The 21,570-nt window shown below is 61.8% G+C and overlaps 1 protein-coding gene across 1 annotated transcript; it reads right to left on the reverse strand.

Annotated features, from left to right (window-relative positions):
- Nucleotides 1-1,229: 1,229 nt before the first annotated feature.
- On the reverse strand, nt 1,230-20,370 carry TTLL12 (tubulin tyrosine ligase like 12). The gene is made up of 14 exons (XM_059080917.2): nt 19,897-20,370; nt 16,056-16,228; nt 13,749-13,947; nt 12,760-12,919; nt 12,547-12,680; nt 9,864-9,940; nt 8,506-8,622; nt 8,207-8,401; nt 7,759-7,870; nt 6,857-7,008; nt 6,413-6,494; nt 3,846-3,914; nt 3,158-3,296; nt 1,230-2,697 (listed from the first exon to the last, which is right to left on the reverse strand). The coding sequence occupies exons 1-14, from the start codon at nt 20,104-20,106 to the stop codon at nt 2,546-2,548; spliced, it is 1,971 nt and encodes a 656-aa protein (XP_058936900.1). The 5' UTR covers nt 20,107-20,370; the 3' UTR covers nt 1,230-2,545.
- Nucleotides 20,371-21,570: the final 1,200 nt, after the last annotated feature.

Genomic DNA, 21,570 nt, shown 5'->3' on the forward strand with positions numbered 1-21,570 from the left:
ACGTCAGAGTCTGACTTCTGATGAATTCTTAACACGGAGAAACTGACTCAGGTGAAGATGGCTACCAGAAAGTATTTAGAAGGATAAGAACCGTCTCCACTGCAACGAGTCTTCTGGGACCCTGGAAGCCCAGCTTGATGGCCTTCCTGGGGGTTGCCTGATTTTCACTGATCAGAGGTGTAAGGACCTCTAGAATTGGGGAAAAGCACAGTTCTAATTATGGAAAGCCTGGATCACGTGCTCCTCTGATCCCAGCGACTCTGCTGATTCCACTGGGATTGCCCTGGGCAACCAGGTTCTCAGGTAACTGGGAACAAGCAGGAGCACCGTGGGAGGCACCTGATGAACAGCGCTGTTCTGAGGGGCACGGGAAGGACCCTGGCCTGGCCGTCAGGGGCCCTCTTTCGTTTTAACCTTCAAAACCACCAGGGGGCGCCACTGTGCTGGAGGACAGGGCCCTCGGACCACCCCCTGCCTGCTGCCCTGTGGGCAGTCTCCTGTCATCCCCACCCACAGGATGAGGAATCAGGCAGGAGGGGGAATGCCATCCCCGAGGCCCCCGGGTGTAAGCACGGAGCCAGGATTCAGGGCTCACGGGGGGACCGAGGCTCCCGGGTTGTTGGCCGTGATGCAGAGATGGGCCTCTCAGCTTCACATCTGTCCCTATCACAAGCCACTCTGACATGGAACCGGCTCTAGGGAACCAAGCTTTGGGTCAGGAACTATTGCCTGTTTATACCCTCAAGTTCATGCTGAAATCCTAACCCCCAGCGTGATGGTTAGTTGGTGGGGCTTTTGGGAAGTGAGTGATTAGGTCATGAGGGTGGGGCCCCCACGTATGGGATTCATGCCCTTATAAAAGAGGCCCCAGAAAGCTCCCTCGCTCCTCCCACCTCACGAGGACACAGTGAGAATACAGCCGATTATGAACCAGGAAGAGCGTCCCACCTCAGGCAGCAAATCTGCCACCCCTGTGACTTTAGGACATCCCAGCCTCTACGACAGCGAGAAAGAGACCTCCGTTGTTTAAATCACCCGGTTTACGGTATTTTGTTACAGCAGCCCAAACAAAGACAGGGACTCGGAGGCCTAAATACTATCCCATTTCTTCTGTTTCTCAAAGCATACGTCTTGATATTTTGGTTTTCTTTGACAATGTGCAAGGAAAACAACTGATACACCATGCAGGCCTTGGTTCCAGGGCCCCCAAAGAGACAGGGAGGCGAAAGTAGAGAAGGCATACTTTATTGCGGTACAAATCAAGTCCGGGAGGGGACAGGACGCAGCAGCTCTCCCACGGAGAAAACCAGAGATGAGGCGTCCTGCCCTCTAAACCTCGACTTGGTTGCAGGAAAGGGTGTTTCCCAGAACACAGGCTGAACTTCTGGTTAGCAGAGACAGTGGACAGACACACCCCAAACGACACGGAAGTGGGAGGCGCAGTCAAGTCCAGTTTTGCTACAAGGATCACTCTTGGCTTCAGAATGAAACAAGTACCTCCCGACACATGCATGCGTGCACGCGCGCACACACACAACACACGCACGCGCGCGCACACGCACACGTGTACACACACATGAAAAGCTCTGCAGGCAGCTCCTCCACGAAAGTCAGACCCGCCGGCTGGTTAGCTGGGCTGGGTACACCGTGGCAACACGAACTACCCTGGAAACGGACTCAAAATCTCAGAAACAAAATTAAGGAAAGAACGAAAATTTTGTATTTTCTTCCCATAAATGAACAAGTTACAAAACCCCTGCATCCTGACTCTAGCTGGTGGAAGATGGCATCCTCCCTGGAAGCGTCTTTCTCAGCCGCCCACCACCTGGTGCTCTGCTGCCCACCCCTGTCCCCGAGCCCCCTCACTGGAGCGTCCCAGGCAACCTCAGGCGGGCCCGGAAACACTGCAGTGCCCAGAGGGCGGGAAGGTGCTGGTGCCGCATCTGGCCCTTTCCACGGGGCCAAATGGAAGGGCAACGGCAACCAAAGGCAGTGGCTGTGGTGCCCCGGAGCCTCGAGGGAGGTTGCTGGTGAAGCAGGAGAAGGCTGGGTCCGAGAAGCGGGCTCCTAGGGGGACCAGGGGATGCCTGTCACAGGGCCTGGGGTGGAGCGTGGGAAGCAGCCAGTCCGGGCCTGTTAGCCACTGGGCTCCCACGGGCGCTCCTAGGGAAGCTCGTTTCTGAGAACACCGCGTCGTGCTCCCCAGACCCCTTTCAGGAACGCCCTCTGGAAGCACAGCACCCCAGGAACCCAACTCTCCGGAACAAAGCCCTTGGCTGAGCTGAGACTAATCACCGCACAGACGGCGGCGAGGGGGGTGTGAGGGGCGGCCTAGCGCTCAGCCCCGGGGGCAGCAGGACGGCCTCTGCTCCTGACCCACGGGGGAGGGGGCCCGAGAGCCCCCAGGGTGTGAGGCTGGGGCCACGGCTCACGGCGTTGGGGGAGGGGGGGCAGAGGCGGGGGGGTGGGGGCACGGCGCTGAAGCAGCTCCGGGAACTGAGGCTGCAATCCGCCCACGAGCACCCACAGAGGGGCCGGCGGGCGCCTAGACGAGGCGGGTGACGGGGCAGCTGTCAGGCTCGTCCAGGTACAAGGTGCTGAAGACGTCGTTGAAGAAGGCCGGGTAGCGCCTGCAGGCCCGCTCACAGTCTGGGTTGAAGTTTACCTCTAGGAGCTGCGGCTGCATCACGCGCTTCCCTGATGGCGCAAAAGCACGGGTGTCTCACTCCCGGGAGGTGGGCTGGGGGGCCAGCGAGGGCTTCTCTGGGGGCCCGGCCTGAAGCCTGCCTGTCCAGGGGAAAGACCGGAGCCACCTCCAGCCCCAGGAGTGACACGAGCCGTCACATCCCGGGGACCCTGGAAGGAGGGGGCCCGGCCAGGGCCGCTGCTCCCACTGCCTTTCACGCAGGGCTCCTTCCCTTGTGGGCTCCCCGACACCACTGCCGCCCGCTTGCCTTTCCTGCTCGTCGCCGGGCTCCTAAAGGGGCGCCTCCTCTGACCCAGATCTCAGGCTAACTGGAAGCAAGTACTGACCATGGCGACCGAGCAGAGACGCCCTCCCTCTGTCCCTTTGTGGGCTGGCGGGGGAGGACTGAATGACCACCTTTGGGTGAGTGGGGAGGGCACTTTGGGTTACGGGCCAGGGGAGCCCCCTCACCATCTGGACGGCTGTCCCACTTCAGCATGAGGTCGACGGCATACATGGCCCGGGATGAGGGATAGTCGCAGAGGCCCAGTGGGGGTGGCCTGGCACACGCCACCTGGAACAGCTCTGTGACCGCCTGGAAGATTTCAGCCTGGGGGCCGGGGGAGGCAGGGTCAGGGGCCTGCATGGCCGACACTGGGCCCAGCCCTTCAAGGCAGCCTCTCCATATGGGGTTCACAGCCCCCTCCTGAGCCCTGGTCCCCAAATGGCCAAGTCACCTCCTCCGACACCCTTTGTGACTCCAGACCCGGCCACAGCCACCCGCGCCCTGCTCCCTCACTCCTGGCATCCACCTCCTGCAGAGCTGCCTGGGTACCCCGCCTTGGAGCCCACGGCTCCTTCCGCACCGAGCCAGGCAGCGCAGCTCCCGGAACGCTCCCTCCAGCAAGTGGCGGCCGGCTTGTGTCTCTAAGCACGTCCCCGTGTGCCCTCAGGTGTGCTATTCCCCGCCAGGCACCCTCCAAGGAACCCTCACAACACCCGACCCGGGCCAGAGGGGAGGAGGGGTCTCAGCCCACACTGTCTCCCTCACCAGCCCTGGTGGGAGGAGCAGGGCCATCCAGAGGCGGCACAGGCCCCCACCCGCCTGACGCCGGCCCACGAGGCAAGCTCCGGCCCCTCTAGCTCTGCCAGGACTCACCTGGACGCTCTTCCAGGGGAATTCTGGGTACTGCTTCTCAAACTCCGGGACAAACTCATCGTAGTGCATCTGCAACAGACACAGGGCCCGTCGAGCTCTGCCCGGGGCCTCCTCTGGGCAGGGGCGGGGGAGGCCTGGCCTGCCCTGCTTTCATGTGGAGCCCTGATACTCGCTGGGGCCCCAGGTTGGTGCCTGCAGCCTCTCCAGCTCCACCCCCGCAGGGCACAAATGGGAGGCAGGACACGGGGTCTGAGCTCTGGACACATTCACTTCTCAGAGTCTCAGTGTCTCCATCTGTAAAACGGGACAATGCTCCCCGCCCAGCAAACCCACTTTGCATGGTTGCTGTGAGGCTCCAGTGAGGCACTGAACGTTGGGAGGCCTGGGCCAGCGTGTCACCACGTCCCTCTCAGGATGGTTGCTGGACGCAGAGCTCGGACCCAAGTCTGCAGGGCCCAGGCCTGAGCTCACTGCCCGGCCCCGGCTCAAAGTGCCTGAGGACAGCAAGGGCTTCTCAGGCCAAGACATCACCCAAAACAACCTGAGCAAGCTGGCCGTCAGCTCAGGTGTCTCCCAGAGAGGACCAGGACGGGCTCCCTATGGAAGCCCAACGTTCTCGCCCTGCTGGACACGCACCCCCACACGCGGGGGCTTCAGAGAAAACGTGACCCTCGAGATGACACCTGCTATGTAGAGGAAAGGCACTCAGGTCCTCAGAGACAACCTCAGCAACATCCCGGGACCCCGGCGAGGGCTCGGGCTCCTAGGGACCAACTGTCAACACAGCCCAGGACAAGAGAAGGAAAGAGCAGCAGTGACCCTGCTGGCCGTGCACGTGGCCTGGCCACTCGGGCGGCGCAGCACCCCCTAGAGGGCTTCTCGGACATGGCACAGCAAGAGCTCAGGACGGCACAGATGGCGCAGCGCCCCCCTAGAGGGCTTCTCGGACATGGCACAGCGCCCCCTAGAGGACTTTTCGGACATGGCACAGCGAGAGCTCAGGACGGCACAGACGGCGCAGCGCCCCCTAGAGGACTTCTCGGACATGGCACAGCGAGAGCTCAGGACGGCACAGACGGCACAGCGCCCCCTAGAGGACTTTTCGGACATGGCACAGCGAGAGCTCAGGACGGCACAGACGGCACAGCGCCCCCTAGAGGACTTTTCGGACATGGCACAGCGAGAGCTCAGGACGGCACAGACGGCGCAGCTTCCCCTAGAGGACTTCTCGGACATGGCACAGCGAGAGCTCAGGGAGGCACAGCCGGCACAGCGCCCCCTAGAGGACTTCTCGGACATGGCACAGCAAGAGCTCAGGGCGGCACAGACGGCGCAGCGCCCCCCTAGAGGGCTTCTCGGACATGGCACAGCGAGAGCTCAGGACGGCACAGACGGCACAGCGCCCCCTAGAGGACTTCTCGGACATGGCACAGCGAGAGCTCAGGGCGGCACAGACGGCGCAGCGCCCCCCTAGAGGGCTTCTCGGACATGGCACAGCGAGAGCTCAGGATGGCACAGACGGCGCAGTGCCCCCGTAGAGGGCTTCTCGGACATGGCACAGCGAGAGCTCAGGGCGGCATAGACGGCACAGTGCCCCCTAGAGAACTTTTCGGACATGGCACAGCGAGAGCTCAGGATGGCACAGATGGCGCAGCGCCCCCTAGAGGACTTCTCGGACATGGCACAGCGAGAGCTCAGGACGGCACAGACGGCACAGCGCCCCCTAGAGGACTTCTCGGACATGGCACAGCGAGAGCTCAGGGCGGCACAGACGGCGCAGCGCCCCCGTAGAGGGCTTCTCGGACATGGCACAGCAAGAGCTCAGGGTGGCACATTTACAAACAAATCACCACATGCCTCGGAATCACAATCCCCACATTCAGGAGTAGCTGCTTCGAGGGAGGCGGGGACCAGAAGGCCACCTGCAGGCCTTGTATGGAGCAGGGAGGGAGAGTGCCTGTGCCCTACTTCCTGTCTGCCCAAAACAGCCATAACCAACCTGCTGGTCCAAGGGGCCTATTTCTCCTTCCCTTCTGCCTCCACCCAGAGCCGGCCTCTGACTCTGCCCAGGCTGTGCCTCCCCACCTGTCCCAGGTGCACCACTGGCCAGCTGGGGGATCACGCCCTCACCTCGAAAGGAGCTGTGCTAACGCCCTTTGCTTGCGGTGCCCAGAGAGCACGGGGAAGACAGAGAGCCCAGGGTCCAGGCAGGGTCCCAGGCTAGCACAGCTGCCTGTCCTGGGGGCCATCGGACATGAACCTCTGCACCTCCCCACGCCAACCCGTCCTCACGCTCAGCGGGTGCCGAACAGAAGGTGGCCTGCGCTTCCCGGCTGAGACCCTGCTCTGCTCAGACTTGCCAGGGGACTGGGAAGCCTCAGGGGCCCCCTCAACCCAAGCAAGTGCCCCTCAGAGCTGTGGGGGCAGCTGTGGGAGGGGACGCAGGTACCAGAAGGCAGCTCCCCTGACCATTACGCAAGCTTCCCGGAAGACAAGCTGATGGGTGTCGGGTCCCGTCTGTGCCAGCCTCCACGGGAACCCCTCCCCAGGCCGCGCCAGGCCCCTACCTGCTTCAGCACCAATTCCGGGTCGTAGTTCATGACAGTGAAATGCTTCTCGTAGTCGTCCAGGTCGTTGAGTGCGAAGGGCCTGCAGGACGAGCGGACAGACGCTCCAGTGGGTCCCCGGCACGCAGATGCTCAGAGCCCCCTGGCCGGGCGCCGGTTTCCCCAAGAGTGGGGCGGCCCTACACTGCCCTCGCCAGGAGCTAACCACAAAGACCCCCACTAGGCCGGTAAACATCGTTGTGGTTTGAGGGGACAGGTGTCTGTTCCACAAGGTGGTGGTGACACAGGCAGGGTGAGAATTACTGCCGTTTAACAGAAACGGGCTCAGTGGGGTCCCTGCTGAGTGCTTGGTGGTAAAAGAGCCCCCGTGCAGGCGCTCTCATCCAGAGTAAAAGAGGGGCCCTGTCACCCAGCCCCCAGCCCCAGCCCAGTCTCCCCAGTTACCGGTTGGAGAACCGCAGCCAGAACACGTCATAGACGAACAACGTCAGGGGCTGCACCGACCGCAGGAGCACGATGTAGCGGATGTCGAACTTGACCCTCCCCACATCTTCTCGAAGGAACAAGACGGGACTTTCAATGTATTTGGACACAACCTGAGGACACAGATGCAGGCTCACAGGTGGCTTGTCGCACCTGGGCCAGGACAGAGTACCCCGACCCCCCCAGCTGTGGCTCCCACTCGTGGGATGTCCAAGTGCTGTCACCACATCTGGAGGAACAGACTCGATCCTGAGCCCACCTCCCGTCCTGGTGCCATGAAGGGACCTGCTCCCTGCACGCCGCGTCTTCCTGTCTTTTCAAACCTGTGTCTTAGCTGCAATGAGTTCTTTACCTTCATCTTTAATTGAAGGAAAAGATGCCCCCAGTTTTTAGCTTTGAAAACTGAATGCAGATTCTCAGCCATAAATCCACCGACTCCCCATCCCACCACTGGAACCCTTCACAAGGGTCATCGCAGTGGCATTTCTTCTCGGGCCTCTGTCCAGGTGCAGAACCTTGTGCCCTTCAGTTCCCCCACTGATGGGCCCCGTGCCACTACAGCGCTTCCGCCCAGGGCCCCGCGGGGCCCCCTGGCCTGGCCACCTCCCTCCTGCCGGGTGGTCCCCTGAGGCGCGGTGCGCGTGGGGATGCAGGTCAGACGTGCCCAGGGGGGCTCCTTCCTCTCACCCAACTGTCACACAGTCCCCCCCACCCCCCGCTGGCAAGGGCAGGGGAAGGAGTGGGGGTGGTGGCTTCGGAGACTCCTGTGAGCTGAAGAACGCTGACGCTGTGACCTACCCACAAAGGTCCTCGCAGAGCCCCCACGGCCCCCCGCCCCCCCTCCCGGCGCCCCAGGGCCCCACCTTGGGGGAGCTTTCGCGGTGCCGGATGATGCTGTGCAGGCTCTTGGTGATGTGGGTGTCCAGGCTGCGGGCCAGGTTCCAGGGCTTGCAGATCCAGTGGTTGTCCTCGCCCCTGGGAGCAGAGGGGACGACCAGGCTATGTCCTGGGCCCACCCTCCCGGGCACTGTGTCCCCAGTACTGTGGCAGCAGAGGAGGGGCTGAGCGAGGGGTCCCAGAGGAGACCTTAGGGGCTGGGCCGCGGGAGTGAGGAGCCTGATGGGGCCAAGGGAGCTGCCCTCCGGGAGGAAGGGCCGCCGAACAGCAGCACACGGAGAGCCTGCTGCTCCCGGAACCGTGGCTGCTTCACGGCAGGTGCTCAGCCACGGGGCGGGCCAGGCCGGGTGGCGGGGACCGCGGGAGCCTGATGGGCGGAGGGTCTCGGCCTGGGGGTCGGGCGGGGGTCCTCACCGCCTCTCCCGCTGCTGGAAGTAGCTGACGAACTGCGGCAGCTCGGTGCGCAGGTTGAAGGTGCGGGGCAGCCAGGCCGGGCCCTCGGGGCCGCCGGCCCGGCGCGCGATGGAGGCCAGGCAGTCCTTCACCGTCAGCAGGTTCTCGCAGGGGAACTGGTTCAGCAGCACGCTGGGCCTCTCCTGGCTCAGCCTCCTGCGGGGCCCAGGAAGGCGCCACTGGTCAGCGGGGGCGGGGCCTGGGGGGGGGCGCGGCCCCGGGGGGCGGGGCCCCGGGGACAGGGCTGGGAGGCGCCTCACCTGTAGTCCTTGAAGTGCGAGAAGTGGAAGAGGATGTGGGCGTCCGCCTCGCTCTGGGTGAAGGTGAAGCGCGGGTGGCTGAGGTGGCTGAGCACCTGCCGGACGTCCGTGTAGACCCTGCGCGGGGCGGGGCAGGAGGAGGTCGGCCAGCCGGTCTCCGCCCCACGGCCTCTGCTTGTCCGCCCAGCAACGGGGCCACTCGGACCCCGGCGACCCCGGGTCCCCCACCTGTGAGATGGCACCACAGGGCCACCTCACGCTCCTCCCGAGGGTGAACCGGGAGAACCCGAGCGTTTCATCAGGCCCAGGCTCCCTCCTCCCACGTGGAGACGAGATGGGTCCTTGCGCTGGGACCTCTGCCCTCAGAGAAGGGAGCCGGCGCCCTGAGGGCCTGCAGGTGAGCCTCCGATAAGGCCTCATTCCCATAAGGCCTCATTCCACACCGGCCGGCCCCGGCCCCCCGGGCGGAGGAGAGGACAGGGCCCGGGAGCCTGTCTGCGGGGGGCTGGTGGATGCGGCCACACTGTGGAGTGTGAAGGCGGGAGGGAGGCCGGGCCCTGGATGGCGATCGGGGAGGAAGAGAGGAAAGGAGTTGGCTGCTCGGGCGGGGCTGGCACGGCTGGGGCCCGAGCACAGCTGTGGGGAGGGAGCGAGGCTAAGGGGGCCTCCGTGCAGCCTCCGGCCTGAGGGGTGGAGGGATGCTGGGTGGTGAACTCAGGTAAGGGCAGGAGGGCCGGGCCGAGGGCCAGTGGGAGGAGACCCCCAGAACCTGGGGGAAGGGGCCAGTGGAGCATGGTGTCCGTTCTGGCTGGAGCAGGTGTGGGCAGCCGGAGGGAGGGCCTCCCCCTGGAAACAGGCCAACCTGACCCTGGCTGACCTGGGACCCGCCCCCGAGCCGGCTGGACGCCCGGTGGGCGTCACCCAGGACCTCCACTTCCTCACCGGTAAAAGGGAGCATCTGCTCCCACCCCGGGTCCAGCCTGGGCTTGCTGGCCTGCCCGGCCTTATGTTAAGCTGCCAGCCCACACCTGCAGACACCTGGGAGCGGCCCCCGCCCCCCCCCGGCAATCTGGGTGGCTCTCCTGGGTGCCCAGCACCGTCACTGTCGGCACTGGCTTCCCGCTTCCAGAGGCCAAGCGCACCCCAGCTCACCCTCACTTCTCGGGCGCTCTCTCTGTGACCCTGAGACCCCGCCCGTGGCGTTTCTGTCACTGCTGTGCTGCCAGGGGGCAGAGGACGTACTGAGGCCGCCCTGTACCGAGCACTGTTCCAGGAGTTGTGGGGACTGTGAGGAATGTGTGAGGAAAGGGACCGAGGCAAAGGCCCATCACAGGCTGCGGGCAGGGCGGGCTACGCACCTGAAGACATGGTCGCGGGGATACACCGCCGGCTTGACGGCCAGTGGCAGCGTCTCCTTGTTTTCCTCCAAAATGGCCTAGAAGGAAAACACTGGAGGTAGAAACAGACCTTCAAAAAATGGAGCACACGCCTCCCCATCCTGTACATCAGGGTTTTGGGACCCCAGGGGGCACACCTGGGCCTCAGGTAGAGCCCCTCGCGGGCACCACAGCGCCCAGAGCCCTCTGACCACCCCATCCCAGCATCCTGGGGCTCAAGGCCCCTCAGGTGCCGGACAGCCTGTTCTGTGTCAGAAGAACAACGAAAACATTGCCTCTAAATCTTCTCATTGTTCTAAACGCTTCCTCCAAGTCACAAGCAGCCCAGAAGGTGCCCAGCCTGTCCTGGGAGGGGGCTACCTGGTCCTCGGGGAGCCCCCAAAAGCTGCTCTGAGCTTAAGCGGTGTGATGGTTTAAACCATGTCCATAGGGACTTCCCAGGTGGTCCAGCGGTGAAGTCTCCGAGCTCCCAGTGCAGGGGGCCTGGGACTGATCCCTGGTCAGGGAACTAGATCCCACATGCTGCAACCAAGAGCCCGCATGCTGCAACTGAAAAGATCCCACACGTGGCAACGAAGATCCCATGTGCTGCAATTAACGCCAGGCGCAGCCAAATAAATAAATAAGATAAAATAAAACATGTCCATAAACTCTTCTACATTCCTTTTGAAAGGCAGAGTTCATTCATCTCCCCTTGAGCGTGGGACGGGCTGAAGGAGTTGTTTGTAACAAATAGAAAGACGTGGAACAACAGTTTGCTATTGCACGAAAGGCCCTGCAGATCACTTGCTCCGAGAGAAGTCAGTCACCGTGTCCCGAGGACACTCAAGCAGCCCCGCGGAGAAGCCCACAGCTGGGGAGGAACTGAGGCCTCCTGCCCACAGCCAGCGCCACCTTGCCAGGCGTGTGAGTGTGCCACGTGGGAGCTGGTCCTCAGCCCCATCAAGCCTCAGACGACAGCCTGACCGCGCTCACAAGAGACCCTGGGCCAGAAGCACCCAGCTGGGCCGCTCCCCATCTCTCTACAGAAAGCGAGAGATAATGAAAGTCTGCTGTCTTGAGCTGCTACGTTTTGGAATAAATTGTTACCTGGCGCTAGCTAACTAATACATGCAAGCCCAGGGCCCAGGCCTGATCCAGATGGGTCAAATGGGGAAAAACAACCAGAATGTTTTAGAAAACCAGTGTCTGGACTCTTTTCTCCGCTTCCTGGCCAGTGAAGGGCATCCTCCTCAACGCCCCACAAATGCTAACTTCAATTCACGTTCCTTTCACCACCTCAAGATCAGGAAGTCTTTGCTCCTAAGCCATTCTTAAACCTCCCCCCTTCGCATTCACTGACTTGTTCAAGTGCTGAAGCACCTACTAGGTGCAGGCTCTCTATGAGGCTCTGAAACACACCTCTGAATTGAGAAGGGTGATCCCTGAGTTTTTGACAGGATCAGTTCAATTACCACTGGCTTAGGTTAAATTCATAGGGAAAAGTGCTAACAGGGCCACTGTGTCAGCCCAGCCCCCCCAGTCAGCAGCATCACAGAACAGCTAAGGCCACACGCACTTCCCACTCTAATGCGAGTTAACTAGTTTACTCCTTTGCACAATCCTCTGGGGCATTCAGTGAGCATGTGATATGCCGGTGGGAGCAGGGAAACTTCAACATGTAGGGCAAGGTCGGAGCCTCTGCCCACAAGTTACCAGGACCCCTTGGATTTGGACTCCTGCTCTACCGCCAGCTGTGTGGCCTTTGGCAAGTTACTTAACCTCTCTGTGCCTCAGTTTCCTCATCCTCAGTAAAATGAAGATCAAAATAGGTCCAGATGTCCTAATGTAAGGATTACAGCAGAGCATGCCCGTAAAGTGCTAAGCAGAGGCCTGTGCATCTCTTGGTTTCCACCAGGGACCAGCTGACGGGAAGCAGCGGCGGGGATCAGAGGGCAGGGGAGGAGGAGAGAGGGCCAAGGTGTTCATTCCTGCTCAGCCCTGCCTGGCTCTGCTCCCACAGGCTCTCCTTGCTGCCCTACCCCAGGCTGCACCAACCCTGGCTCCCTCACCTGGCCCGCCGCATGGACCGGGCCCCGCGCTCACTCACCACCAGCCAGGCACTTGTGAGTGGTCCCTGGGGGGACCCAGAGCAGGGACTGAAGCACTGCTGTCACCCCCAGCAAGGACACCCATGACGACCACTTGTTGGGGTCCTACTGTGAGCCAGAACACACCCCATGCTGTGTCTGCACATAGTGTCCTCACGTCCCTGCTGAGGGAGGTGTCAGGAGATGGAGAAACGGTACGGAGCTGAGATTCACAGCCGAGCCACAGAGCGCCCACTGCCCCCACCCCCCAGCCCCCGAAAACAGGGAACGGCAGCCCTGACCTCCAGTCCACCAGCTCTACCCAACCCTCCGGAAGGACGGTTCCCAGCATCGGGACCCCGGGGTCTGGGCTCCAGGCTGGCACCAAGCTGTGTGGCCCCAGGCAGCTCACGTCTGCTCCCTGAGCTCTGAGCCCCTTGTCTCTCAGACACCCCCAAACTCTCCTCTCCCTCCCATGGCAGCCAGCTGCTGCTGAGCAACATTTGGTGACTGGGTGAAGAAAGTTCCAGGAGCCGCCAGGCCAACAGGCCCGGGGGTCGGGGCCGGAGGCACACCTGGTAGAGCTCCTCGGGTGGCTCGGGCGTGGAGGAGCTGAGGTCCAGCAGGTCGGCGGGGGCCCAGGGCAGCAGCACGCACCTCCGGATCAGGGGGTCGGCCTCTCCGTAGGCAAAGTCCCGGGTCACCTCCTCTGCACCAGGACACACGGGCAGTCAGGGGGCGGCAAAAACGCGCCGGCCCTTCCTTGGGGTGGACGGGGTTTGACTTACCGCCCGTGTCCAGGTCCCTCAGGGGCCACAGCAGCGTGTAGGCCACCCGCTGGGGCATGTAGAAGAAGGGCGCGGTGGCAAAGCTGGGCACGTCCGCGTGCTGGATGCGCGAGCCGAACTCGTCCATGATGTACCACACCGGCACCTTCTCCTCGGCCGTCTGCGGGCAGAGCACACGCCACCCTCGCCCACTGCTCCGCCTCCCCGCCCCTCCCATCCGCACGCCTTTCCACCCATCCACGACCCAAACGCCCACCACCAGCCCGTCTATGCCCAACTCTCAGAGCCTGGAGCACCTTCCACACACGCCTTCAGTCCCTTGAACCCGTGGCCTCCGGGCCGGTGGCCCTGCCCTGGCAGACAAGGACAACAGGCCAGCGGGCCGCCGTGTGATCACGTGTGTGGCAAAGGTGTACGGAGAGAAGGCACTTAGCCTAGCAGCTACGTGGATGTGTTTGGTTCTGTGTGCAGGCAGAGGAGGGGGGAGACTTCTGAGTTCAGGGAAGGCTTCCCGGAGGAGGCAACAGCTAAGCTGAGATCAGGAGAAGCAACTTTTGCCTTTTCCCGGACTGAAGGTGGTGAGGGGCTGGAACGTAAGGGTGGCTCTGGGGAGGCCGGGGAGGGGGATGGTGATGTAGAAGCCCAAGGACATGCTGAAGGGACTCAGCTCTACTCCTGAAAGCAGCAGGGTATCACTAAGGGCTTTTAGAAGGGTGACGGAACCAGAAGAGGCCAGGAGAGAGGCAGCCAGGTCACCGGGGTCCAGGAGAGGGCTGTGTACCGTCAGCCCACAGGCCGCATGGACACCTGGGTCCCCGGCACCGGCTGGCCCGAGGCAAAGAGTAACAGGCCCGTGACAGAGCCACGGGGAACCAGGGTGGTTTCCACTGGCCACAGAAGATGAGTCTGCTCCCTTGTGGGGTAAAAGCACGCCTCCCGCTAGCCCTGACGGCACGGGGCCCTCCCCTGGGGCCCGGCTGCCTGCTCACCCCGTGGGCCAGCTGGTAGGTCTGGTTGAACTTCCACATCTCCTCCAGCACCAGGTCCACGGCCTCGGTGCTGGGCAGCTCGCCGTGGAACTCGACGCCCATCAGGTTGGCCATGCGGTGCAGCAGGCCGGGCACCTGCCGCAGCTGCTGGCGGGCGTGCGCCACGCGGCACGTCCAGGCGTGGTCGATAAGGAAGATGCTGCGGGCACAGGCTACAGGTGAGCGCGAGGCTACCACGCAGGCGGGGCAAGAAGGGAGGGCGGAAAGAGGGCCAGCAGGCGGGATCCGCCTGAGGAAGAGGCCGGGCTGAGGCCTGGACCCCGCACCGGGCCATGGTGGGGATCCCGGCTCTGCTGACCACCCGCTGTGCGGGCTTGGGACAGTTCCTCTCCCTTTTCCAGTTTCTAAAACAGGGCAACCCGGCCCCTACCCCCTATCACCGGGCTGACGCGAGCATCAAATGAGACAAACCAGCATGCTGGCCGTCCACCGAATCCTCATGTATTCAGCTATTACTACAGTGATCACCGCGACACTTAACTGTCCTCAACTGGATTCTGAACTGCTGAGGGCAGGCCCATGCCCCCCCCACCTTGCTACCTTCAGGCAGACACGCAAAGGAGCCCCACTCAGAGCTCACTCATGCTTGCCTGGGACTTCTGGGCACTTCTTGGGAAGCGCCAGGGATTTCTGCAGGAGAGGCTTCAAGCCCCCACGTGTACGGACACCTGCAGTCCACACAGTCCGGTCTCTCTGCAGGAGCCCGGTGGGCCAGCTGCATGGCTCTCACACCAGCGTGGTGGAGGGTAGGGTGTCCCCACTGCAGGCCCAAGGACATGACTGCCTCCAGCCCACAGGTCAGGCTGCCCGGACACCATCCAAGCCCTGCTGGACTCAGAAGCTCCGAACGCACGGGGTTCCGCCTGCTGGGGAGGCAGCCCTGGCCCGGCCCCCTGCTAACATGGAAGGAACGGCCACCACTCCGGTTCTTAGGTTAGGGGGCAAGCTCAGCAGTAGTTACTGTACTGCACTTGTATTATTTTTTGTTTGCATATCCTGAAACAAATGATTTATTCCTGTCCTCGTGCGTAGAGTTTATGACCCTGTGAGACATGGCACAGAGCCAGGCCTTCAAAGTGGAGCATGTGGGGGTGACGTGGGCAGACACAATGGCTGCTGGACACGGTGGGTGCGGGGGAGGATGGAGGCTGGGGCCTGGCCGTTGGGGCGGGGTGGGGCGGCCTCACGAAGGTCTGGAGGGAAGAAAGGCCCAGGAGCACGAAGGGTGGCGGAGCCGGGCTCCCAGCCCAGACACCACCCCCATCCCTCCCCAAACCTGCCTGGTGGTGTGCGTGGAGGGGGCAGAGGCCGGGAGCTGCTCGAGGCGGCCGCTGGGCCTGAGCCCCACGGCCGGCACAGGCGGTAGCAGAGCAGGCACCCGCGCGGGTCTGCTGTACCGAACTTAGTGAGAAAGGGGAGCCTGCAAGTTTCTGAGTCAGGGGGCACGGGGGTGGAGAAGCTTGGCTGCTGTCATGACCCGTGGGGGCCCTCCCACCCCACCACGGGCTGCTGAAGGAGCCAGACTTCCTGGAGGAGCTACGGTCACAGGTGCCCGGAAACCCCCCGAGGCCAGCAAGTTTCTCCCTGAGGGTTCCGGCGAAGTCGGGCAGAGGGGCCTGTGGGCCTCTCCTGGCGGAGGACAGCCCCTCTTGGCCCCTGGGAGGCAGGAAGCCTGGGGTCCAGTCTCGGCTCTGGCCTTTCTACCCTGTGGCCTCGCGCAGGGCCCAGGCCCACTCCCAGCCTCGGTGCCCTAGCAGGCCGTGCTCCTCACACGCCGGGGTGTAAAGCCCAAGGCTCCACCCTGAGACTGAGATTCAGCAGGACCCGGGGAGGCCTGGGGTCCCTGGAAAAGCCCGGGCTCACGACTTAAGGCTGCCCTGGGGTCGACACCCACGATCTTAACCAGCTGTGTGACCCTCGGCAAGTCCTTCCCCGTTGTTTCCTCATCAGCACAGAGGGAACCTGTCACACCTCCATGGAGGGACCACTGGGACAGTTAAGAGGCATCTGGGGGGGACGCTGCTCTCAGGACACCATGAAACACAACTAATGCAGGTGTGTCGCCAGTGCCGGGGCTGACAGGACCTTGTCTCAGGGCTAAGGGACCAGCGCCTGGCACCCAGGAGCGCGAGTGCTCGCAAAGACAGCTTCTCCCTAGTGGCAACGGCCTTGGTGACACCGTTCTAAAAGGGAGCCCGGCCCTGCCGGCCACGACGCGGGTGAGAGGCGTCGGCCTATGGCTCCCACCTGTTGGGGTCGGCCGCCTGAAGCCCATTCTCGTTGGTCACGATGACCTTGTAGCAGAGCTGGCCGCCGGGGTTGGGCTTCTTCCGCACTTGCCGGGCCGCGTCGCCCTCGCTCTCATCCTCCTCCACTTCCTCCACTTGCATTATCCCGAACATCTCCCCAGCGTCGAAAACCTGGGGGCCACAGGAGGGGCTGTCGGCAGGAGACCCCACTCCTGACCTGTCCCTTCTGCCACAGCCCAGCCTCGAGGACAAACTGAACCCCTAGGAGAAGCAGGACCTCTTTACTGCCCAGCTACCCTGTTTACAGGCGGGGAGACGGGTTCCTAATCCGTGAGAATGAGGCCCTCACCTCCCCCACTATCGCTGGCGCTACCGTCCAAGGCCCCTCGGCCCGTGGGACCCAGGCTTGGAGGTGCGACTGCATGCACGTGTCCCATGCTATCTAGTCTGGCCTCTTGCATTACAGGGAAAACGAGGCTCAAAAGGCAGAGCGGGTGGCTCCGGTCACGCTGGAAACGACTGCACCCCAACTTTCTCCTCACCAGCACCACCAACCCAACACCAGGGCAGCGGTTACCCAGAGGAAACAGGGGCCCAAGAGCCTCCTGACGCCACCACGCCAGCCCAGGTCTGCACAAACCCTGGCCTGGGTCTAGTCTCCTGAGGTCCTGGGCCAGGATGGGACAGAAGGTAAAGGGCCTTGGTCCTTGAGTTTCCCTGGCAAAGGGCAACTGCCAACCGCGTGCAGCTGGTGAAGGTGACAAGCCAGTCGGACCCCATATAGCCACACTCACGTACCCGCTGCCTGCCACAAGTCGGCAAGGGGCCTTAGGGCAGATTCTGCAGCCAGGCCGTGTGACCCTGAACAAGACACTGAACTACTCTGTGCCTCAGTTTCCCCATCCATACAATGGGAATACGAGAACCTACCTGAGGGGTTGGGAGGATTAAATGATTAACACACGTGAAGAGCTTAGAAGAAGCTAAGCTTGGCAAACCCTCTGTAAGCACTTGCTACCCTCACGACACTTTTGAGACTCATCTCTCACCTGGGAAGGGGGCATCACCCACCTTCCAGGAGAGCTGACAGCGATACATCAATCAAACAGTGCACAGAGAGTCCGTGGCACATAGCAGGGACTCAGCAAAGGCCAGCTGCCCCTAAAACCTTTCTCGTGACTCTATTAAAGACAGAAGATAAACTCATCCCAGTAGCTGGAAATCAGTCATCTGTTCAGGCACAAGCAGCCCGGATGTGCTGGGCAGGACGGGCACTTGGGGGTGTGGGGATGCATCACCCATGACCTTGCCCCGGGTGGCAGAGGGGCCACCTGAGAGGACCAGGTAAGTGGTGCGGGGGCCTGGAGGGCCGGGTAAGACTTTACGGGGAAGCCGTCACCTGAGGCGAGCGGTGAAGCAAGGGGCAGATTTAAACGTGTGGCCGTGCCGTGGTGGTGCAAGGACTCCAGGCAGAGAAGCTGGGGCGGGAAGGGCTGTGGAGCTGACCAGGTCCATCCGCAGGGGAGCTCGGGCACTTTTTGGGACGGCGCCTTTAACAACCCCCCCCACCCCCAGCCCAGGGTGAAGCCACTACCTTCCCTCCCGTTTGGAGAGGAGAAGAGAGCAGCTCAGAGGTGGGGACTCACACCTTGGGCTTCCACCCAGAACCCCGTATCTCCAGCCCTCTACCCCCAACCCTGACAGGAGGGAGGGGACAGTACAGGGCCTGGCTTCTCCCAGCTGTGAAATGGGGGTGACCACCATCCCCTCCCAGAGGGACTGGAGGAGGCCCTAACGAGGTAAGGAAAGGGAATGGTTTTGCAGCTGGGAAGTCCCTGCAGACAGAAAAGAGCTGCAATTTACTGTGAAACACTCCCCATCCTTTCCAAGGCACCTGGGTCCCTGGCTTGCGGGGGGCTGGAGGGGCCCCATTCCTTGGCCAGCAGGTACCTGTGGGCCCCCCCCCGACTCCTGCGCCCACAGCTGCAGGTTTGGGTCTGGCAGTGGTGACTCACAGCTCTGCCCGTAACCCATAACGGCAAGGGAGGGTCATGGAAAAGTACTGGCTGTCCCTCAGCAGAGCAACAGTGGCCAGGCGGCCTGCATATCTTGCGGCCAGGATGGAGGGGACATTACACTCTGGTGACTATGAGCTGGGAATGCCTCTCCCTCCAATGCCCCACCAAGACCTTGGAAATCAGAGCCATGTTTCTTTCCTGCTCCTCACTTTCCAGAGGGAGACTTGGACTCAGATGGGCAAATGACTTGCCCAGGTGAGTTCACTGCCCGCAGAGGCTGGCAGGGCCAGAGTCAGGGCGTTTCCACCTCGTGCTCCTTTCACCCAGTACACGAGGACCTTTTTATCCTAACAAACCGCTGGGGGCCCCTCCTCTCCAGCACAGGCCTGGGACTAGGATGAGTGCCCAGGAAATGCTGGCGAATTGAGGGCAAGTCATAAGGGGGAAGGGAATTCAGTGTTACAAAAGGTAGGTACCAATAACACTGCACCTTTTTTAATAGCCACTACTTGTGTTTTGGGCAGGAAGGTACCTGGTCCAACCCTGATTTTAGAGGCAGAGAGACGCGCTGAAAGGGTGCAGTTTGTCCAGCAGCCTTTTCCTGGCTCCAGGGTCCCACCTCGCCACCTGCACTGCTCAGCCTGTCTCGGCCCAGGAGGCAGCCCCTGCAGGAGCCTGGTTCCAGCTCAGAAGGCCCCAAAAGAGGGCCCGTGAACGTGTTGTGGCTTCAGCACGTGGCCAAACCACCAAAACCCAGGGCCCACCCCTTAGCCAGGACCCTGCGGAGGCCCTTTGGAGACACAGGCTAGAGCACAGGCCAGCAGAAAGGAGCCGACCCCACGAAAAGGAGATCCTTGAAGTATCTGAGCTCTTTTCATTTTTGTTTAGATTCTGTCTCCACCTCCCACTGCCTGTCTTCGTTGATCTGCAAAGTGAAGGTGACCCGGGGCTCAAATCAAATGAAGAAACACGAAAGAACTCTATGACCTGAACAGTTAAAGCCACACAAACTCACTGGACGTCTGTTTTCCCTGAGGCAGGTAGTGGCTGAAAGCAAGCTTCTAGTTCTGAAGTCTGACAGACCTTGGGAGTGTCACTTCCTCTTCCTGAGCCTCAGTTTTCTGCACTGTATAAAGTGGGGCTGATGAATCTTACCACCCCCCCAGGCCTGCTCTGGGCTCGGATGTGTGGAGGACGCAGCACAGGGCCTGGCACACAACGGGAGCCAAAGTTCATTTTAGTTCCAGTTCTCGCCGCGGCCCTGGCCCAGCCCCAGATGCTGGCAGGACCAGGGCCACAGGTACAGGCTCTGGCCGCCACTCCTAGGCCACAAACTGCCATGGAGGTAAAGTCTAAGTCGGTCGTCAAGGCATTCGTGGCACTTCATCCTCAAACCACCGGCCGTTTTCCCTGCATCGTCCATCAACGCCGCCCCCCAACTCTCCGCTGCGCGTCTCACCGAAGCCCGCCCCGCCCCGGAACGCGCTCGCTCTCCTTCTCCCAGCCACCAACTCCCCCAGGCGCCCGCCCAACCTCCTCCGCACGCGTCCTCCTGGAGGCCCCCGGCCACCCAACCCCAGCGGCTCCCGGCCAAGAGCCGGCCCGCAGACCACACCCTTCCTGGTAGAAGGGCCCAGACCGACCCACCCCCGGCGCGCCCCGGACCCGCGCTGACACGGACTGGAGGATGCGCGCCTCGAGGACCCGCATCCCAGCTTCCCAGGCACCTCTCAAAGGGAGCCTGGGGCGCTCCGGGCGCGCCCTGCACCCCGGTTCTCCCCGCCCGGCGCCTCGCCCTTCTCGCGTCACCCCAGCCCGCACCTCATGCTCCAGCTTGTGCAGGAGGCGGCCCCAGTACCGCTCGGGGACCCCCGACGCGCGCAGCGCCGGGCCGTGCAGCGCCGCGAACTTGGCCCGGGCCCGCGCGTCCTCCTCCGGGTCCGGGCCCAGCTCCGGGTCCGGCTCCAAGCTCGGCGCCGACTGCGGCGTCAGGACCCGGCTGCCGCGCTCCAGCCTCGCGTCGGCCTGCATGTCGCCTCCACCAGCAACAGCGCCAAGTCCAGCGCCGCCTCGACTCCGCTCGCCAGCCCCGCCCTCCTCTGGGCTCCCCGCCCACCGCCGCCCGCAAGCCCGCCCACACGCCTGGCCTCCAGGCTCGCTGAAGGCAGCCGGGGCGCAAAGCCGGGGCGCTGGACACGGGGAACCCAAACGCCGGGCCTTCCGAAAGGTACGTGCGCGCCACTGCGCGTGCGTGAGCGCGTGGTGGTGGTGCGTTTGTGGCTTGGGGCGGCCGGCGTGTGCGCACGCGCGCCTGGTGGGGGCGGTGTTTTCTCTTTCAGCCCGCGGTTACCCCGGGGGATGCCGGGAGTGAGGCCTTCCAGCATCCACGCGGTCAGAGCCTAAAGGGTCTCTAGGAAGTGCCCAGAAGGGGAAACCGAGGCCCAGAGACACTGGTCTCTCACCGACCACCGGTGTCCCGCTCCGACCACACCGACATCTTCCCAAGCTCAGAGTGCAGTTACAGAATTTCAAAAATCATTCTTTGATCGTCCTAGTTGTTCAAGGTCTGTGGCTTCCATAGGGATGCGTTTCGTTATTTTCCCATTTGCAACTTCTCAGTAATTGTAATTTGCTGGAAAGTTCAAAGACTAAATTTTTTGTGTGTGCTTCAATTGCTGAATATTTTGATTAAAACTTATTTATTTTTGGCTGCATTGGGTTTTCGTTGCTGCACATGGGCTTTCTCTAGTTGTGGAGAGCTGGGGCTACTCTTCCTTGTGATGCACAGGCTCTAGGCATGGGGGCTTCAGTAGTTGTGGCATGCAGGCTCAGTAGTTATGGCTTGCAGGCTCTAGAGCGCAGGCTCAGTAGTTGTGGTGCACGGGCTTAGTGCTCCATGGCATGTGGGAGCTTCCCGGACCAGGGCTCAAACCCATGTCCCCTGAATTGGCAGGCATATTCTTAAACACCGCGCCACCAGGGAAGTCCTTGATTAAAACTTTTAACCTGAATTTGAACAAAATGCACCAATGTAGAGGACTCGTTCAATGTGACTAGGACACTTAAGTTGTTATGCAAGAGCTCAAACTTCCAAACTAAGAAAAACTTAAGCATAAAACTTTTATCTGCCTGTTTGGTCCTCCTCCCTGCCACCCCTACCCCCCCACCCCCCCGCTTTTAAATTTATTTTTTAATTTTTTTACTTTTTTTTTGCCCGCGCCGCATGGCATGTGAGGTCTTAGTTCCCTGACCAGGGATCGATCCCACACCTGCTGCACTGGAAGCTCGGGGTCTTAACCACTGGACCAGTCAGGGAAGTCCCTCTCCCTGCCCTTTAGTGTATATTGTGCATCCACATTAACCCGACCTCCTTGGGAGAAAACCTTCTTTCTTAATCTCATCGAGGATCATTAGTTCTTAGGAGATAGCCTTCCTTCTTAATCTTAGAAGAGGCCGCCGTGACCCATGACCTACTACTTGTTTTGTACATGTAGA

This window comes from Kogia breviceps, chromosome 12, assembly GCF_026419965.1.
Source record: "Kogia breviceps isolate mKogBre1 chromosome 12, mKogBre1 haplotype 1, whole genome shotgun sequence".
Taxonomy (NCBI): domain Eukaryota; kingdom Metazoa; phylum Chordata; class Mammalia; order Artiodactyla; family Physeteridae; genus Kogia; species Kogia breviceps.